At 41.1% G+C, this 20,000-nt stretch overlaps 1 protein-coding gene across 2 annotated transcripts in view; it reads left to right on the top strand.

The window, feature by feature from the left end:
- LOC137990070 (AP-1 complex subunit gamma-1-like) overlaps positions 1–13,862 on the top strand; it is a 32,085-nt gene extending 18,223 nt beyond the window's left edge. For both annotated transcript variants that reach the window (XM_068835631.1, XM_068835646.1), the window contains 6 exons: positions 474–505; positions 594–738; positions 1,866–2,030; positions 2,664–2,827; positions 3,849–3,947; positions 10,945–13,862. In XM_068835631.1, the coding sequence (XP_068691732.1) occupies positions 474–505; positions 594–738; positions 1,866–2,030; positions 2,664–2,827; positions 3,849–3,947; positions 10,945–11,040 (701 nt within the window). In that variant the 3' untranslated portion in view covers positions 11,041–13,862. The remainder of the gene's footprint in view (positions 1–473; positions 506–593; positions 739–1,865; positions 2,031–2,663; positions 2,828–3,848; positions 3,948–10,944) is intronic.
- The last annotated feature ends 6,138 nt before the right edge of the window (positions 13,863–20,000 follow it).

Raw genomic sequence — 20,000 nt, 5'->3', positions numbered from 1 at the left:
ACAAATAAAAAATTGGGGGTCACTGATTTCGTTTTTGAAACATAAGGTTAGGTTAGGGTTGGGGTGTTTTTGTAGATGTTTCCTGTTGCCGCGGTAACGTTGTACATCACAAAAATGACCGAATCTTTTTCAGCAATAATTGTTGTTTGACATGGTACCATAACATTGCTGTTAAGTGATGAAGTGTTGTAGGGCAGTAAACAGTTTGATTGCCAAATCACATTACTACATTTAAAATGACGTCAAAGTGAAACTTTCGAGAAAGTTCCATACAGAGATGACGTTGTTTGTATCCGCGTTCGCTAAGCCAATGAAAATTCGCGCTCGTTTGTTCGATAAGCCAATTATAAATGCTTTGCAGTTTTGTTTACGTTTTTTTTACGTTCATTTGTCAAGGTCGTGTGAAAGTCGCTCTAATTAATAACTGCGGTGATCAGCATTAACTTGATTCTTTACCCTTTCTGTTACTGCAGTTGTAACTGAACAGAAGCCTGCTAAACAAGCGGTAAGGTTAAGAAATTGATTTATTATTTCTGTGTGTGTGTGTGTGTGTGCTGAGTGATAATGTTTCATTGATTGTTTCTATGCTGCAGTCTGAAACATTGTTGGATCTACTTGGTGGGGGTCCCGTGGCTGAACCGATGCCCGCCCCAGTCCAACCACCGGCTCCTGCGGCCTCACCGGGAGGGGAACTCTTGGATTTACTTGGAGATCTGGATCTGGGCTCAACGAATGCAGGTTTCTGTTATTTGCCTCTTTGATGTAATGACTCGGGTCATCTGTCGGAAGCTGCTGCAAACTATAAGATTCAAACAAGTTGTTATTGTTAATTCTTGAAAGGCCAGCAACTGGAATTTCTGAGAAGTTGAATGGACAAATGTTTTCCAGGCAGAAACCCTAGGGGAAAAACAACATGACCTTTTCTCTAAATTTACGATTATCGTTACTTCTTAATTTGCTTTGAATTAACTATTATCATTAATTTAGGACACTGTGTCCCAGGACTTGTGGTAGCAAAGAAAATAAGGAAATAAAAAATCATATCCGTGGATTGGATTCGAACCCGAAGCTTCTTCTCTTCTTCTTTCCGCTTCACCACCGAAGATCAAGACACCGCGTTCTCAAAAACACATTTATTTAAGAATATCGCTGCTGAATAATTATTAGGCCTAAGCTTGAATTTTAAAATGTTGAGCTTTGTCGTGAAGTTTGGAAAGCGACCTTTGCAGTGTGTAAAATTGTTTGTTGCCGTTTGATAATGCAGCATTATCAAATAGTGTTTAAAATATTGTTCCTGAGCAGCTAGCGGTGCGGTGGTTGAGTGGTTAGGTGGCGGGTTAATATTGAACATTCCCAGGTTCGAGTCCTACGTCGATACGCTTGGGTTGTCTTTTAAAAAATATGTGACCATTTACCATAATCCATATCAAGCTTTCAATCTTCTAAGTTAACGATAATAGTAAATTCAGAGCAAATTAAGAATTAACGATAATCGTTAATTCAAGGTAGAGAACGGTTTGGGGAAAAATATAATAGGTTATCAACCTGCCTGCCAACAACGGAAACCTTGGTTACAGCCCCTGTTCATCACCTGTTGATTCATTTTGCTCGCTGGGCTATGTGCCTTATCACTAGTGTTCATGGGATGTCAAAAAAAAAGGTGTGCAGATTGCAGAAAGGATAGGATTCATTCTCCGCTGGTATATCTCTCGTGCTATTGAAGGTCGACCTGTGTAAGGAACTTTGTTAATTGTGTCCAATTGTTTGCAGCCTTTTTTTTCTTAGATTCTTATATGTTAAAAATCTAGTTTGTCGTGATGGTATCCCCATCGATGGAAGATGTCCTTTTTTTTTCATTCCTCCAGGTCCACCTCCTATGAACATGATGGCTCCGCCATCAGCCGCTGTCCCAAACCTGTTGGATGGTGTAGGATTGCTGAGTCCATCTCCATTGGGGCAGCAGCAGGCTCCTCTTCAGATGAATCATGAGCCTCTCGCCGCAGTGCTTCCCAGTCAGGACCTTTCTGCAGGTGTGAATCGTAGTTGCGTGTTTAAGTGGAATCATCTATTTTAACAGCAACTGATTTAGCTAACAACAACAACAACAACAACAAATCTTTTTTCAGAATAATAATCAATTAAGATATGATAGCCATCCCACAGGTAGCAATGCTAATCGAGGCGGGAGGCTGTACAAGAGATATTTAGTATTATATGTTTACTTAAATACTTAATAGAGTGGTTTTCAATTGAGTGTCGAAAGTAATTAGTGAATTACTTTGGTTTATGATTACTTCACTCAGTGATTGGTTCAAAGCTCTCGCGCCACTTTCTCAACCAATCAGAAGTGAAACAAAAACCAATCGTGGCTTGCACGTGCACATTTTCCCGCCCTTTGTGTCGGCTACGTGTAATTACTTCGAGTTTTGATTGGTTAACTGGATTGTCTCCGACCTTTTTGATTGGCCAAAGTAATTACTTTGGTTTTGGTTTTACGACACTCAATTGAAAACTGCTCTATTAGAGTTTAAGGTTTTGCACTACGACGCGATTTTACCTATTTCACTCAAACACGTGATTACCACTTGGAACATTCATTTCTACTCGTTTCCGCGTTTACCTTAAAAACGGCAGTACGCGAAAATTCTCTCATCTCTCGACAGGTTTCCCACCAATCACAGCGTTCGAAAGCAATGGCCTGAAAATCGATTTCGCGTTCGAGAAAGTTCCAGGCAACCCGTCAAATGTAGTGTCAATTATGGTGACGGCTACAAATTCGCTCTCAATTCCAATGACTGACTTCGTCTTCCAAGCAGCTGTGCCCAAGGTACCGTGCAGGCTCATTTCTGATCAGTATTGTTCGTGACTGCATTGGTATAACCAAGCACACGTAGCTGTCTTTTCCCAAGGGTCTCATAAAGAAGAAAGACAGAGAAACGAAATTTTCGATTTTTCGGCTGCTTCGAAAAATAGGACGAGAGTTGAATTTTTTTGTCTCCCGCCCCATTTTTCGCGCGACCAAAGCGTCAAATATCTCATTCCTTGGTCTTTCTTTACCATGAAAGCCTACGGAAACGCTTGCTACGTTGGCTTTGTTGAAAGCAACGAGCAATTATTCGATGAAAAACTGAATCAAGTAAACCAATGGACGTGGTGCAGACTTATGCAGCCAGTGGTGTGTGTGGGTAAACGTGTGCGAGAAAGGTTTGGTTTTGCTATGTTAAGAGCAAAGGACGATCACTCGATAAGAAACCGAAATCAATTGAACCAATATTATGCATTGCAGATTTTTGCAGCTGGTGCTTAGCTTTGGAAAATACAACAGAGAATGTCATCAATTGAGACAAGGGTGAATTAGATAACAGCGTTCTTATGACTTGAGTGGGCTCCCCACCAAAGTCACAAAATGAGTCAATTTTAGTTTTAACCCGTCCCTGCGAAAATTAGTGTCGTGTCCCTGAAAAAAAAAAAAAAACTGGCAGAAGCAATCATTCGTGGCATGGCTTCACCTGATTGGTTGAAGTGGCGGCCCTAAAAATAAGTCCATTTGTGACTGTGTTGGGACAAGATCGCAAATTGATAGAGAAACACTCTTATCTAATTCACTCTTGATTGAAAGCAAAGGATGATCAATTTGAGAAAAACTGAAGTCAAATGAAGCTGTTATTACGGAAAATGCAGATTTATGTAGGCGGCGATAAGAAGCGAGCTACATGTAGAAAGTCTTGGTTTGGCTTACGATTGGCCAAAAGCTGGTGTGAGATTTTTCAGCCGATGACTAAGCATAGCAACACATAAGAATGGCTTTCATCCTGAGAATGAAAATGGTCATGTTTCTCTTTTAACAGACGTTTCAGTTACAGCTTCAGAGCCCGTCTGGCAACATTATACCTGCAAACAATTCTGGAGCTGTCAATCAAGGTGTCAAGGTCGCAAATCCTCAACAGGTAGGTCCACATGAAAATTGTAATAATTATTTCGTGTCTTGCAAGGATTGGAGGCCTGGTGGAGCTGTGCTCTTTCTCCCAGGGCACCTGATCCGCGGCCTCGCCCGGTGACCGTAAAACACGGGCTTGCTTCACTAAGGTGACCGGCCCCATCCTACGAAGGACTCGCACCTCGTCCAGGGGTAGTCGCCGGACTCTTAGGTGCTTCATGCCACTTAAAAAAAAAGAAGTGGTGCATTTATATAGCGCCTTTATCACAAACGTCTCAAAGGCGCTTTACAATGATCAATTTACCCCCAGCGGACTGGAAGCATATACAGGCGCAAATGGCAGCCGCTTCTAAGCAGCCCATGCATGCTGGTAGTCATTTTACCGACCTTGGAATGATGGAAAGCTGAGTGAACTTTAGCGGGAAAGAAGGTCGCCAAATATTCCACTCTCGGCAGAACCGGGAATGGAACCCGGGACCTTAGGGTTGGAAGGCAGAGATCTTACCACTGCGCCAACCCCTTCGCTGTGAAACCGGGTTAACGTCCTGATTGGTTCACTAAATCTTCAAAATCTCGGTGATCAGCTCATAGCGTATGATTGCGCCAACTTTTGCCAAATTGAAAAGTTTTGGCGCGGAAAGAGGAAACGCCAAGCAGCCAACGTTAAAGAAAGGAATCATTGGCAACTGGTCTCTAGAGACACAGATAACAATGATTTAATGTACGATTGCTGGTGGACGAACAAAAGAAGCTAACGAGAGATCTTTTGTTTTCGTCCACCAACATGGCGGCGATACCATCTTTTGTCTCGAATTCAACGAGCTCTCGTGGAATAATTTTTAAAACACTCGATAATTATACTACATTTCAACCTTTTGGCGATTAGTTCAGGAATAATTTTGGAGTATAACCTTAAATTACCGCGAAGATTGATTGTGAGAGCAGAATCAAAGTGCGGAATGTTGCTTTGTTGAAAACGGCACGAAATCTTCAGTTTACCGGGCATTTCTTTTCCTCAGGCTCTTGATCACTTGTCATAAAAATGTTTTGACAGTCGGGACAACACCGTGTTTATTGCCATCACTTTAGAACTTAACTTTTTTAAAAAAAAGCTCGAAACGAGCGAGCAGGACTAAACACAGGAAGAGTGGATGGTTAACCACACGAACAACCATGTTGGAACGAATGTATGAGGTGACAATTTCATCTCCTCGTGTGGATGACAAAATGTTCCCAAATTTTAGGTCGCAAATGCGTTTCCTGTTTTTTGTGGTAAATAGAACAAATGATTTTTTCTCCTTTGAATAACTCGGTACGTAACATCATTCAAAGGATGGAATGGTTCGTCTGCACATCCTGGGCCTGTTTTCGCTTGTTTGTTTTCTGTCCAAAATTTATTTCCGGCGAACAAACTTACAAGTTGTTGACTAATACTTGGTGTTCTATGCACAGCAGCTCTTAGCTTTGTCACTAAAATTGACACAAATTATCTCTTGCAAAGGAGGCTTTTAATTAAATACAACTAGCAAGTCCGGTAATCAAAATGAATAACTTTTCAAGCTTTAATTGAAAAGAAATGCAAACTTTGCCAATTTGATCCCCTGATTTCTTCCTTCTTCCTTAGGTTATTTCTTAGTGACTTCTTATGCACGCTTGAAGTCGGTGGTTTACATTATTTTAATACTTCAGGGGCACCCAACGAGATTATAGCTCAAAACCACTTAAACATAACATCGTCAAACGTATTCTAGTATTTAATCGGTAGATATAGGCATATTTTTATCCCCTAAAAATGTTTCATCTGTTCGGATTTCCTAGCTGAAAGTCTAGTGATCCGAAAATTCTAGGGATCAAAACCTACCTTTTGGAAAATTTCAGCCAGAATAAGGGCTCCCGAAAATTCTAGGTGACCTTTTTAGATGTTCGAAAATCCTAGGACAGGCAGGCAAGCATGAAATTTTACAACAAATGTTTCGAAAATTCTAGATCTCAATCGTCTTCCGAACAGATATTTTCCGAAAATTGACGTTGGGTGCCCCTGATACTTCATTATCCACGTGGGAATGTAGCTGCGAAACACCAGTTGTAATTTTCGCACCGCGTTGATATCTTTGTGTACATAGTCATTACAGTTTTTAGTCAAACAGGAAGTCGTGTTCTCTGCTTGGCGTCAACATTTTGCCGCAGGATTATCTCTTTTTGTTCCAAACAAAAGTACCGGTAAATTTGTCTTTCGGTGAGTTAGACTCCTGTTGAAGCTATCTTTCCCTTTTGTTATTATTTTTAACTGATAGTGCTTTGTTGTCTGAAGTCACAGACTTGACTTGACTATGTCACTTTTAGTCACGAATGTATTCATACCACTCCTCGTTTCTATTGTTTTTTTTTCTTTTTTGTTTCTTTGCCTTCGCCATTAGCGTTTTCCTTTGTTTTTTTAAGAGGTCTCCTTCAGACGGTTTGAATCTTCTGCTTTGTGTGACAAATATGTGGAATCTTAATGACACCACGCTGACAACCCATATTGCTTTTGTTAAACTATAAACGCTTTCCGCCCTTTTCCTTTATTCCTTGGGCTTTTTGCACTCGGTGGTGCGTACTCCAAGTTTGTCTTTGTATTCACATTCAGGCAAGAATCTAACAGGAATCAGTTACTTAAATCAACGAAATGCTTTTCGTTGTTAACGTTTTTGTACTTTCGTTACACTCCAATAGTACTATTCGTCTGTAGGCGGGAGCGTATCATTTTTTGGTGAAGGCGGATTTAGAATGATGCGCACCTATGTTGAAGAGCTTTATGTAATGTTTAAAAAACGAGCAGCAGTGTTTTATCGGGGTTTAAAAACACGAGGCGTAGCCGAGTGTTTTAGACCCGATAAAACACGTGCTGCCAGTTTTTTGAACGGCTTAAAAAACATTCCACAAAGAGCGTGTTCCTCTGGACTCAAGACAATGGTTCAAATTGTGTGATACAAAAAACACAAGCTATGCCTTATTAGTATTCTTTATATAAAGAATACTAACGAGGATTGTTTTTTCAGGATATAAAGCTCATACACGTGACGTTTTATCGATGTTTTGATAGGCTGTTAGGCTCATGAATTATTAATGACTTTTTTAAGGGGAAGACATCGTTCCAGTAACAAGACGCCAATTTGGCGTTCACGTGGGATTCACTGATCAAAGCAAGCAACAGGCAGCGGCTGTAAATAAAAAATATAGTATCTGTCACAAAATTCCTTGGAAAAGTACACGAATATACAAACCTGAAACACGCGAATTTCAGAGCCCATTTGGCAAAACAACATTGTGGGAGGGCAAAGTATTTCAGATGGTTTTCACAATGACGTCATCAAATCACAAGGTGCTTTGACTTTTTCTTTTTTTTCAAGTTTTCAGTTCCACAACGTCTTTCGTTTCGAAAATACAGCATTTTTAATTTCCGAATTGTCACCTTTCGTGACACTATGATACAAAGCTATTTGGTTGGAAAAAAATGTCTATGCCTATGAATCTCAGCAATCTGAGCGTTTCAAGTACATTAGGAGGTGTGTTCATACACATTTATTTATCTTATAAGCGAAAAGTAAGCGCTTTCATCGCTAAAGGAATTCCAGATCATCGTGTTGATTTCTGGCCGCCATGTTGGTGCACTACTGTTGTACACCAACATGGCGGCTCCATACAGAACTCTATAAAGTTGAGTGAAACGCTTCTACAAATAACTCAGAAACGATGTATCGCACAGACCTGAGAATTGGTGAGGTGATTTATGAATTTGTCTCCTACAACATTCCAAGTTTTTGACTTATTTCATTGAACGGTTTCGATTTTGTTTTTCTGTTGCGTGACAGTGAAAACGATCTCAAACCCCTTCTTTCATTGTTACAGTTCAGACCAGTTGTAAGTCAGTGTACAGCATGATCTGTCATACAGACAAACAAGTTGCAGAAGGTGTTATTAAATGTAAGCCTGTTGTGGGAAAACGGAAGACGGTAAAAGCACAATAAGTAGAACGACTGCAAATGTCACATTGGATTACGAGACTTGAAGTTCTTGAAATTACAGCCAAACAATAGAATAATTAGCAATTATTCTTTGAAATCGAGGTGCATAGTGGTAGAATATGCACCGAGCAGCGAAATGGCGAGGTCTATATTCTCTGGGATTGAAAACAATCATTGTTTTAGTATATACTCACGAGGTGATCTCAACAACATTTGCAGAAGAATACTCCAAAGTCGATTTAATTGACATCTCAATTCATGCTTCGAAAGCGTGAAAGCGGCACAAAGCATGCGCGAAAGTGTTAACAGAAGCTTCAAACATGGCAAATCTAAATAACCTTCGTTAAAATCCTCTTCGCAAACAGCAAAATGGTCATTGAACACCGTTTAAATCAGCAATCTAAATCGGAAGGCTACTTGTTTAAGCATTTTCACCGTTCGATCAAAGTGTTAGAGCTTCATTTGAAATTGAAATTGAAAGTGCAGTTGGGAAATGATCCACATGAAATGGTGGCTCTAATTTAGGTGAGCGTTGGTTTGTTGTAAAATAACTCGTCCGTCTTGTTTCCTAGCAGCCATGTGGAACTTTCTTAAACTTTTTTTTTATTTCCTCGATTTCAGTAACAAATTCGTTTTGCTGGGCGACCAGCCCAACTTGTTGGCGTGAAGATTGTGTAATTTTCAGCAATAATTATCCGGAAAAACGAAGTCAAACACTGGTCGGCAAAAGTATGAACTCTTCTCTTACCTTTGAAAATTTTTAGGCCGAATTTTGTGGCCCTCGTTGTATTCTGTAGCACAGCATCATCTTGTATTCTCAATATTTCCGATTCAGAAACACTGGCGAGTTTACGCCGGCCATTTTGTTTTGTTTGGATCACGCATTATTCACTCCGAGATAGCGAACCAATCAGATTACTTGAAACACCCAGGTCACTGAGTGTGTATATACTAATTTGATTTGACTAAGGTTGATATTTGCATTTGTCAAGGAAGATAAGTACGGTAGCGTAAACTATTGTCTGAACTTTTTTTGATTTTAAGTAAAGGTTAAGGTCACACCCGTCGATTGCAAAAAAAAATATGTAAAAAAGGAAGGGGTATTGGTTAATACATGTGTAGCGCTTTTCTCGGGAAATATCAAATAATTGTCTTCGCTCGCACTTCAAACGCCACTTTTTTTGGCATAAATTCGTATTTTAAGGCAGTATTAATTAATCAATAGGGAGCTTAAGCGGCACGCGCGTTTTTGAGACGCGGACGGCAACCGGTGTTAGCTGTTTTTCCTTTTAACTTGTCTCCACACAACCACACTTACATTGCTAAGTATCTTTTCTTCATTAAGCCGCGGCTACACGAGCGAATTTTTGTTCGCGCTGGTGATGTGGTTTTTTCAAACTTAGTCGCGTCGCCAGCGCCACATGAAAATCACACGTGTAGCCACCCTTGGACTGGCAACGCGACGGGTGAAGGCCGGGACACACTAGGCGACAAGTCGCAGCGACATGTCTCTGCGACAAGTTGCTCCTTGTGTACTACTTGCAAATCAAGTCGCTGCGACACGACGCCTGTTCGGAGCACACGCAGTGATCTCGTATGACGGGGAACGTGAACTAGTTTTCTAATTCAATATGGCTGACCATATGACGCTCTCTCATTGGTTCATTTATATTTTGTCGCAGCGACTTGTTGCCGAAAGTGTACACATGATGCGACAACGCTGCTGTCGCAAATTTTGTCGCTGCGATAAGTCGCACGAATTCAAACTGGTTTGAATTCGTGCTACTGATCGCGGCGACAAAATTCTGCCGCAGCGACAATGATTTTCATGAAATTAACCGTGTCACACAAGGCGATTTGTTGCGGCGACTTGTCCCCGCGACGTGTCGCAGCGACTTATCGCCTAGTGTGTCCCGGCCTTGAAAAAATCGCAAGAAAAAGTCGCCACAATCTTTCTGGGTTTAGTATTTTACTAGTAACCACATGTCTTGTCAGGGGGCTATTTACCTAACACATACAATGATATTCGGCACAAAAACAATATGTTGAACTATTTGAGCTGCATATTACGCAAAGATAACTTGAATCTCCTGGAAGACAAAACGCAGCTCAGTTAACAATAATACAGCGGTGTGTTACTGCACTACCACACGTACGCAATCCGTACCTATTTTTATAACGTGGTCTGCCCTGCAGGGGTATCCTACGTAATAATGTCTACATTGGTGCTTGTGTGTACAAACTGTAGATAAATATATAATAGACAGTAGTCACAAAATGGCGGCCAAGAAAGTATTCTTTTGAATTTTGTCCGTGCTAACGAGGCTAGTGAGGTTCCCTGCTAGCAAAGGTCTCTTCTCTTTTGCGTTCGCTGGGCTGTCGAGTACGGAAAAAGAAACCTCTACCATTCTCTATTTTCGAATTCCCCATAATACACTTTGTTTGCCCCCTAAATTTTGCATAAACTCTTGTTTTCAAATGCTCTTGGGGACACTGCATATTCCCAAGAGCATTTGAAAACAATGGTTTATGCAAAATTTGGGGGCAAACAAAGTGTATTATGGGGAATTCGAAAATAGAGAATAGGTCGAAACTCTCTTGAGCATGTACGGCGGTTACTTAGCTACCGAATCCTCACGTGATATCGTTCATGTTGTGTGGGCTCACTTAACAAAAGCGGAAATCTGTAAGGGAATGCGTGGGACTCAGCGTGCTCAAGTTACAGTCAGCAAACATATCATTGGGCATGCGGTTTGAAGAGTGCCGTCCAAGGTTGGATCAAAGTGAGTTTCGACTCATAGGAAATATACGGAAAGAGGCAAGAATTTGGAAAATTTAGAGTAGAGGCGATTCCTTGGCGATTCCCCGTCAAGATTGCGTGACGAGAAAATAGAATGTCTGCTGCGAAGATAGCTAGTCAATTCCAGAAGCCTTTTCTGGTTGGGGTCCAGCACCCCTGGTTTTGTAGGTCAGCTTACTAATTTCTGTGCCTTCTTTCCATAGCAACCATTACGAATGAGGCTCAAAGTGACGTACAAAGTCAATGGAGCGCCTGTCAATGAGCAAGGCGAGGTGAACAGCTTCCCTCCGGGACTCTGACAACACTGGAAAATATGTAGAAAAATTATATTTTGTACGGTAAATAATAATAATCGAGATGTATTTGGCAACCAGTTGGTTGATTGGCTTATAGCACTGTTAGGTGTAGATTAGGAAACGGTCGCAAAGAGGAAACGATTGACTTCTTCCTTATCAGTTTTTAAGGTGGTAATCTTAATTCATGATTCGGTCGCATCACAGTCGACGGAAAACGATAAATAATTGAAATTCCACCATAGTACGATAAGAATTATCTGGAGAATGTGGCCGATGAGACGCGTATAGAAACATCGCAACTCTGTGCAGATCTTTGAACGAGAAACAAATTCTGTTCGCGGTTTTCAAGTGACGAAGGTGAACATCTGTCCGCCTCCAAGGTTGACTTTGTTTTGCTCATTGCCAGGATCTTCCCAAATGGGGCAGGTTTCGTCCTATCACACAATTACAGGAAAAGTTATCCTCAGAATTATCTCCGCTCTTTGGCCCAGAAAAGCTCTTAATTAAGTTTGTAAACTGATTTTGTTATGGAACCATGATAATTTGTCTCCTACGTTCTTTGAAGGTTATTCTTTGTTACATCCATTAACACACGTGGCATCGTGCTGTAAACGAGTTGTGTTGAAATGGTCAGAGAACTTGTTAAACATTGTCATCTCCCGAAATTTTGGGCCTTTGGTTTTGATAATAAGCGAATATTAGCCATCAATGACTGATAAGATGTTGGGTGACAAAGGCGTTTGTGATCCCATGGATACATTCTTTATGAAATGTAAAAGAATATCAGCTACACCCGGCTCAGATTTTTAGAGCTAATTGTGAAATTCACTGTCGATGTTCAGTGCTGGTTTTTCAGCTATTTGATTGGAAAATGATGTGCCCGTGTCTAAGAGGGAAACAGCGGAAACAAAGATTCCCCTGTTGCTTAGCAACCCCGTTCCCAGGGTCTCTTTGTCTCAGTGACAGTGGAAACCCTGGGAACGAGGTTGGATTTCCAGCCGTTTTGGGAGTGCGGTTAACGTCCTCCTCTCAACGAACGGCTGGATCACTGTCCCGCGTCGTTTGTCCGTGACGTAGCATCCGTCGCAATTGTATTTTGTATTCAGCCAATTGTATTTTGTACTTGGAAAATACAGTTGGCTGGACCAGTGATCCAGCCGTGGTGTTCGCGGAGGAACGCGGGCGCACAAAGCGGTTGGTCAGTCGAGCCTACCGGTTGCTGGGATCCTTCCCAGCTTCTTTCGTGTTCTGCAGTGTTACCTTAATGTTCAGTCGCCAAAATCTGCTTCTCAAAGCACAACAGAGGTGAATACGGAGAGAGAAATTGGCGGAAATGTCAAACATGCATTGTAAGCCTTGACTGGGCTCCCACTGTGTGTTTTCGGGATAAGATACAATCCCCACGGTATAAAAGGATGAGTTACCCCCCGGCTGTGAGGAATCCAAGGGAACATACCAAGTTCCTCATCGTCGTCGCGTAAATTTGAGTGATAGACATGTCCAATCCAAATTGATTAGTGTAAGTAGGTACGTAGTTTTTATTCTCAGTCTCAGTAAGTCACATCGTGGTACCAAGAACTAACAAAGTTTACGTAGGGCCCGGTCGCACAAGCGGATTTTTTAGAAAAAATGGTCAACCGCAAAGCTTGGACTCGAGTGCAACCGACGCGAGAGAACCTTAGAATTTTTTGTGGTCAAACTCTTCCATACTTCAAAGGAGCCGGTGTCTTGCCTCCGGGAAGGCCGATCTTTTTGTCAGGATACCGAGCAAAAAATAGGGTTTCTCTTGCTTCCGGAAGTTGTAAGTTCGTGTTAATTTATTTCGACCCTGCCCGTAGTCGGCAAACGGTTGGCTCCTTGTCAAACTTACTCGATAAACAAAAGGAAGTTTAATTCAAATTAGGTTCATTGGATTTTGGCAAGGATTACCTTTTGCTTTCTCTTTCTCTTATATTACAGCGGTTAGATCACACGCTCCCCGTAATGACATTTTTTCATTGACTATTTTCACATTTCCCATAATACTCTGTTTGTCCCCCAATTTTTGTTAAAACCATTGTTTTCAAATGCTCTTGGGACACTGCACGTGCATATTCCTAAGAGCATTTGAAAACAATGGTTTATGCAAAGTTTGGAAGGCAAACAAAGTGTATTATGGGGATTGTGAAAATGGTCAATACTTCAACCTCGTACCCAGGGTCTCTCTTCTTTGCTTTCTCTTGGAGCGTGAGAGGAAGGAAGGAAGGGAAGAAAAGGAACGAGAGACCCTGGGGACGAGGTTGATTTTGGAAAGTAATCAAGGTTAGGTGGACGTCAATCAAATGTTTCCATGACAATAGTTCCTCCTTCTCTTGACGTTGAGGGGCGCGTGTGACTGATAGCCACTGTAGCGATGTGAAATAAACGGATTATTTGAACACTGGCACTAAATGGGACATTTGCGATTTTAAAGTTGTCGGTGTTCATTTCGTTGTTACTGTTTCTCCATCCTCGAAAACGTAGAAATAGCTCGATGCAAAATGTTTAGTTGTTTTACTTCGTGTTAGCTTTTTCATTTTAGATCAGGCTGTGATCTTATTCATGTGTCTTAAATTTTGTTTACAAGCTGTCAAACGTTTTCAATGCTTAATTGGCCAGCAACTTGGCCTCCAGTGTACGGTGTGTTTAATTATTCTACGTTCTTTCCTTACTAAGGTAGAATGTGACGGCATGTCGTAAAGGTTAAGCAAGTAAACAACCAAATCAGACAACTGGTAGCGTCTTTTTAACGAAACTTGTGTAAAAGCTTGGAAATCTGATGTGAAATAAAAGTCATTAGGAATTTATCTTCCTGAAAAGAAATCTCATCAGTGTAGAACGATGTATCGGGCGCTCGGGAGAACAAAAAAAAAAGAATTTTATTCAAGTGTCATTTCTTGTGGGGCGCTAATATTGGGAACACTACAGAAAACTCAAATCATTTTGAGGAGAGAATATAACCGGAAAAGTGTTGGAAGCGAGAGCGTGGAAAGTGGAACGCGTGAGCTTCGCGCAAGACGAGGGCTTGTACCCAGCCTGCGAAAACATCCGTTTCTCTTCGCTCATCGTCGCTGGGGACGTTTCGCGAGGAGGAACGTCTGCGACTCCATGCTAATGACGCAAATCAATGTAAATTCGGTAGTCATGGGGTCACTTCCCCAGCAACGAAAAGCAAGGAGAAACGGATGTTTTCGCGGGCTATTGTAGCTACAATAGTTCCCTGCAAGAAAACCATTGTTGCTTATGATAATGACGGGCACAACTCGGCAAATGCTGAAATAGATCGGTGAAAAACCCGAATATTATGATGCATTTTGTAACACAAGATGCTTCTAATGCAAAAAAAAAAAGATGGATTACCGCTGGAAACATCTTTGCCGTAAATTCTTGAGACATGCATTGCCAAAAATTTATAATGGACATTAAATCCTCTGGAATCTTGCTGCTAGCTTTCAATGAATGCATTGGGCACGGATAAAGGTCGTAAGGCTGCTTTCAGTAGACGCGTTAACATGCCGTTAATTATCGTCTTTTGTATTAAAAACTATAAGGATCTTTTTTTGTGTGTCGCGAGTGAATGAGCCTTTGAAGAAAGTTGAAACGGCCCTTTTGGGACAAAAGCCGCGCCAAGCAGCTGGCATAAGCAATGGTTGTTGGTCTGTCGAAGGTTAATTAACACACGATTTTCCTCAGTGAGTGAGCCATCCGCGTCATCTGCCTTGGCCAGTTTCACCCGTTATTCTTGGGTGATGACTTGAGCCAACTGCGTCATCATTGAAAAAACATCAACTTGCAAAGAATTTCCAACACAGCGGAAACCGGGCTGGGAAAGATTACGCCCACATCCAGGACATAACAGTTTTGTTCTTGGAGGAGTTCCAATGAACTATCGGAATGGCCGCCAGTGATGAAAAGTTGACTCTGCAGATTGGAGAGAAAATTACAAAACTATCTGAGTGTTCTGAAATGAAAGTAGATGAGAAGCACGTTTGCAGCAAGAATTAACCTGCACGTGGGCAAGTTAGAACTCGGGATTTTGTCGGTTTTATGGGAAGCAGCAGTTTGCAGTAAACGTGGTTCGATATTAATTAACTTTTGGAAGGGATCGTTCCGGTTTATTGTTTTATGCACGGTCCTCAATTGAAAGAGCGATTGATTGCTTTCTGTTGCAATAAGGGCCACAGCTTGCGCACAAACGACGTTTGATAAGAAAACAAGAGCTGTGCACGCGCGGAACGTCCGTTCCACATTTGGATCATCCTTTTCCGTTTTCGTCCTGACAACAGGGAGTAAGGCAAGAACAACGTCAAGCCAAACGTCACTCCAAAATCGCAAGTTTTTCGCGATTATTCCGTCTTGTTCACCTTGTACAATACGGGCGAACTAAGTATCTTGTAACTAGATGGGTACGAATCGGCGGTTTTAAAGTAAACATGGACAATGAATGGTTCCCACTGCATTGTTGTATGCAAAAATTATTGGTGTTGATAATGTGGTGCAAAATGCTGTGCAAGATTAGGGGGAGGGGGAAAGTAGGGAGAATCTAGCGTTTTATAACAGACAAATTAGGGAATCTCTCTCCAAGATACTTGAACTTTGAGCGACAACGCAGCAAGCAATCCAGCCTCATCCCAAGCGGAAATCTGTCAAAATGGCTTTTCGTTTGCCAGGAAACAACAGCAAACATTCCTTTAGGCCTGTCATGCTTATCGTATAATCGATTTTTGACTTATTGCCTGCTGTAGGGTCATATTTTCAAAGCATACCGATTTATTGTTTTTGGGATGTATTTACATCTTAACTGACACAGGAATCATTTGTAAAATGTCAACGTGATGACAAATGAGACAAGAGAACATTGAGTACTGTAATTTAAGAAAGTGTGATATCGACGTGTAATTTTTTTTTTCGAGTTATTTGAAATCCAGTGCTGTGGATGCGAATCATACTATACTAAAAGAAATTTCCCGTTAAATACTTTCGCTAGCTTGAATCAACGAGTCTTAGTCGATCGTAACGAAATTTGGATTACACACTATCACAGAGTCTGCTCATATCTGTTCATATTTCTCGTAATTTCTCCGATCATTTAATAGGGAAACGCTTTTTCCACACTTTTTTTCTATTGTCCAAGGTCCTTCTGCCTTGGCCAGTTTCACCCGTTATTCTTAGGTGATGACTTGAATTGCGTGTCCCAGCCTTAGTCCTAGACGCTACCAGACAGCTGGTTGGAGTTCTTGTCAGCTGTCATGTTTTTTGGCTTCAATTAAGTGAGTGTTAAAATTAACCCGTTTTAAGCCGTGAGGACTTTTATCACCTTAATCAAGCGTGGTATTTTGTCTGAAAGATTGGCGTAAATATTTCTGCCCACGGGTAAAGCATCTTACGAGAGTAAATGACGTGACAAATCATATTTTCATTTTGGGACCGTTGCCAGCATTTACAGATCTCGGTCCCAAGTTCTTGTGTTTTATTGAATTAACATGAGTTCTCTCATGTTTCAAAAACGATGTAATTTAAAAGTTCAACTTTTGAAGCAAATTAATTCTGTAGCTAAAGTTATAAACAACGATTCTTGAAACGTGGGAGTACAATGAAACAGAATGCCTTGAATTCTAGGAGGCACCGAAACGCAACGCCATAACTTACAGTTTACCCTCGATTTACACTATATTAAAACCCAAGAAATCAAAAGATTTTGATTTTGTCCGCCGAGCCGAGCGGAGATTGTCAAAATTTCTGATGCCATCTTGGAAATAAGAGCATTCACATGGCATTTTGGCCGACTGGTAATTGGGTTGAAACGCATTTTAAACGCAGAATGTCTCACTTACAAAAGGCGTTGCTCCCAAACGGCTATAAAGAGCAATGAGTTTGAACAAGAATGGGTGTTAGGCAGATCGAACGGAGACTTGTGTGCATAGCAGGACGAAAGGCACAGCATCGAAACACATGTCAAAATTAGGAAAACAAAAGTGGTATCTTATCGCTAGCGTTCATCATGCCTGTTATTGTCCGTTCTCTGTAAATTTCGCTTCTGTTTTTCCTTTAAGATGGAATCAAACTGCGAAAGGCTCACCTCACGAAAGCCTGAGCAATTTCAATTGTCCAAAGTTTCAAATTCGTCGCTTTGATTTGCCGTAAGCTGTTGGGCTTTGTCAAGCTTATCAAGATAAAAACTGAACTAATGTTACATCATTGTTGTCCGTATTTCAAAGTGCTCGTTAATTTGCTGTCGACTTGTCCAGCTATTGGTCTTCGGTGTCTAGAGGATTTCTGCAAATTGTAGTTGCATATCTGTAACAAGAAGGTCAGGGAAAAGGTGCAGTAATAGTGAAACATCTCGCCGACGTAAGCCGCCATACTCGGATTTTAAAGCCTATTTACTGGACCTTTTATCCACTAAGTGTTGCTTGGAGAAATGAATTTTATCTACTTTTCTATTCCTGATATTTTTAATCCGTTGCTTTGAAACAAATCAAGGTCAATCCTTATTTATTCAAAGTGCACGTTGTTCCGCGCTAACCACAATAGTTTCATAGAGTTAACAGTTGTATACTACGTTACATGGATGTTAAAGGTGACATCAGACTGACAAATGACTGACTTTTGAGACAGGGCTTCCACATTCATCCTGTGCACACCTTTCATTCCGGCATTTCATTTCGACCGTAAACAGTAGACGTAGGCCGTGATAACTTCACAAAACTGAAATAAGATTTATTTCACCAAGGAAACCATCGGATTTTACTTGGATTTGGAGAGGAAAGAAGGCAGCAGGTCTGAAAAAGATTTTTTAGTCTTACTGCTTTATAAATTCAATTTACTTTTAGGTGGGCACAGCCGGCAATTGGCCTGGACGGGGCTTACAAGAGAAATGTAATTTTTTTCGCTGGGCAATCACGTTTGACCTTCTCCGGGCTCCGGGATATCTTTTTGTTTTCAAGGTCGGAGAAAACGCTTTGAGACGATAAGCTAACGGCAGAGGATGTTGGCTATGAATCACGTTCCCTTCTCTCGAACTATGGGGGAAAAAATTTCACTGGCCCCTTCGATCCTTAAAACCAACCAGATACTCCTTACAGCTATGCTACTTTAGAGTTGATGACAATTCCAACAATTTGTGTTCCTGTCAGGCGTTTTGCGACCTTAAGTCTGAGAATTCAAAGCTCTGTCTGGAGGAGAAAGATATTCTCGCAGTTTGTACTTTTGCTAACCGGTTTTTCCGGACCAAGCTAACCCACAGTCCAAAGCATGAAAAATCACATGAAGTGAAAGTTATTAAATCATGCGCTCCAGCATGAAGCCGTCGGCAGTTGTTGTATGTGCCCCAGCAGATCAAAACCTCCTGACGCGAATACACACTTCCCAGATTTTGTGAACCTTCCTTAAGAATGAACAAAAAAAGAACCGAATTTTTGTATTGTGAGTCGAGAATTAAGGGACTGAAGACCCAAAATTCTTGGATAAGGCGAAACCCATTCTCAGATACCGAGGCAAACTGAATTCAAGGGCACAGGAGAAGTGTAAACTCGCGCAGCAAAATGGCGACGAAGAAAAAGTATACAACGGCAGGAGGTTTTCCTTTCCGTTATATACTTTGGGTCTCCGACAATGGGCGACGGAAGCCATACCGTTTCGGCGAAAAAGAATATAAAGACAGTTTCGATTGACACATTTCATTTGCTCTTTTGAGTTCTTCCTGAGCTATTGCAATCCATAAAATTGTTTGTACACTTCCAAGAAATCATTTCACACTGCTGTTATCGGAAACGCTAAAACGGCATTGCTTTACTTTGATTTATCGGTAACCAATAGCCCGGGGGGGGGGGGGGGGGGGAAGAAGGGGGGTACTTGGGTCAATTTTTGCTGGGTATGTGCCGCTGGCCTCTCCGAACCCCTACCCCATAATAGTCTATTCTGTGGCCAATCAGACCCCATCTTATCACTTTTGAGCAAATGTCATTTTCGCTATCCCAACTTAGTCACTTTCTGATTACGCCTCTACCTTATAAAGCCTTGTAAGTAGGTCATCCTTAAATGAATTGACAATTTTGTTAAATTGAATGTAGAACACTTTACTCTTCACCTACAGTACAAACATTCTCGTACATTATTTACAAACGTACCGTACCGAGCAGACTGTTAAATATTAAAACAATAGCACGAACCATTTTTTAACGGCGGATCTTCCTATTTTTAAATCCCTGCTTACCAGAATTTTTTTATCCCAGAAATGCCGAAAATGTGCAACCCCATTCTAGTAACTCTACTAAAAATGTAATCCCATTACTACGTCAATCCAGTGGTGAAAATGCGACCCCATCCAGCCGCACATCCCTATTAGTCTCTTATAAGGAAGCTTTCACAGTTGACAATTATTCACCAGACTGGAGTGCTGGGTGGATAACAACTTTACAACTTTCGTGGAATCTGACGTAAATATGATTGCCTTCAGTTAGAGTATAGCGCACCAGTTAAATAATGAACCAGAAAAATTGCTGTATCTGAATTGGAAACTACTTATCTAATCACTTCAGAATTAACCGATCAAAAGGCGTGATTTGTGGTAATTGTACTAGATAGTTTGAGTTACGACTGAGTGGACGAAATGCTGTACTGCTGCATTGCCAGTAGTGTAATGTGTTGTTATATAAAAATGAAAGGTGAAAAAAAATATATAGTAATAACAATACAAACAAAACATTGATTGCCTTAATTTGAGACTTACAACAGCTGTGAGCTTTCGTTACTAGCTGAATGGGAGAAAACAGACCGCTCATGTTTTTTTTTTTCTTTTGCACTCTTTTTAATTCATTTAATACCCCCTACGATTCGCGATCAGCTAATCACACTATGTACAAAGATAGGTGGTCGACTGAGCCGAGGCGTGGTCTAGCTTTTCCGCTTTAACTTTAACGGGTTGTGAGATCCGGAAAGCCGGC

Source organism: Montipora foliosa, chromosome 1 (genome assembly GCF_036669935.1).
Source record: "Montipora foliosa isolate CH-2021 chromosome 1, ASM3666993v2, whole genome shotgun sequence".
Classification (NCBI taxonomy): domain Eukaryota; kingdom Metazoa; phylum Cnidaria; class Anthozoa; order Scleractinia; family Acroporidae; genus Montipora; species Montipora foliosa.
Note: the sequence above shows the minus strand (reverse complement) of the source record. Positions and strands in the feature narration are given on the sequence as shown.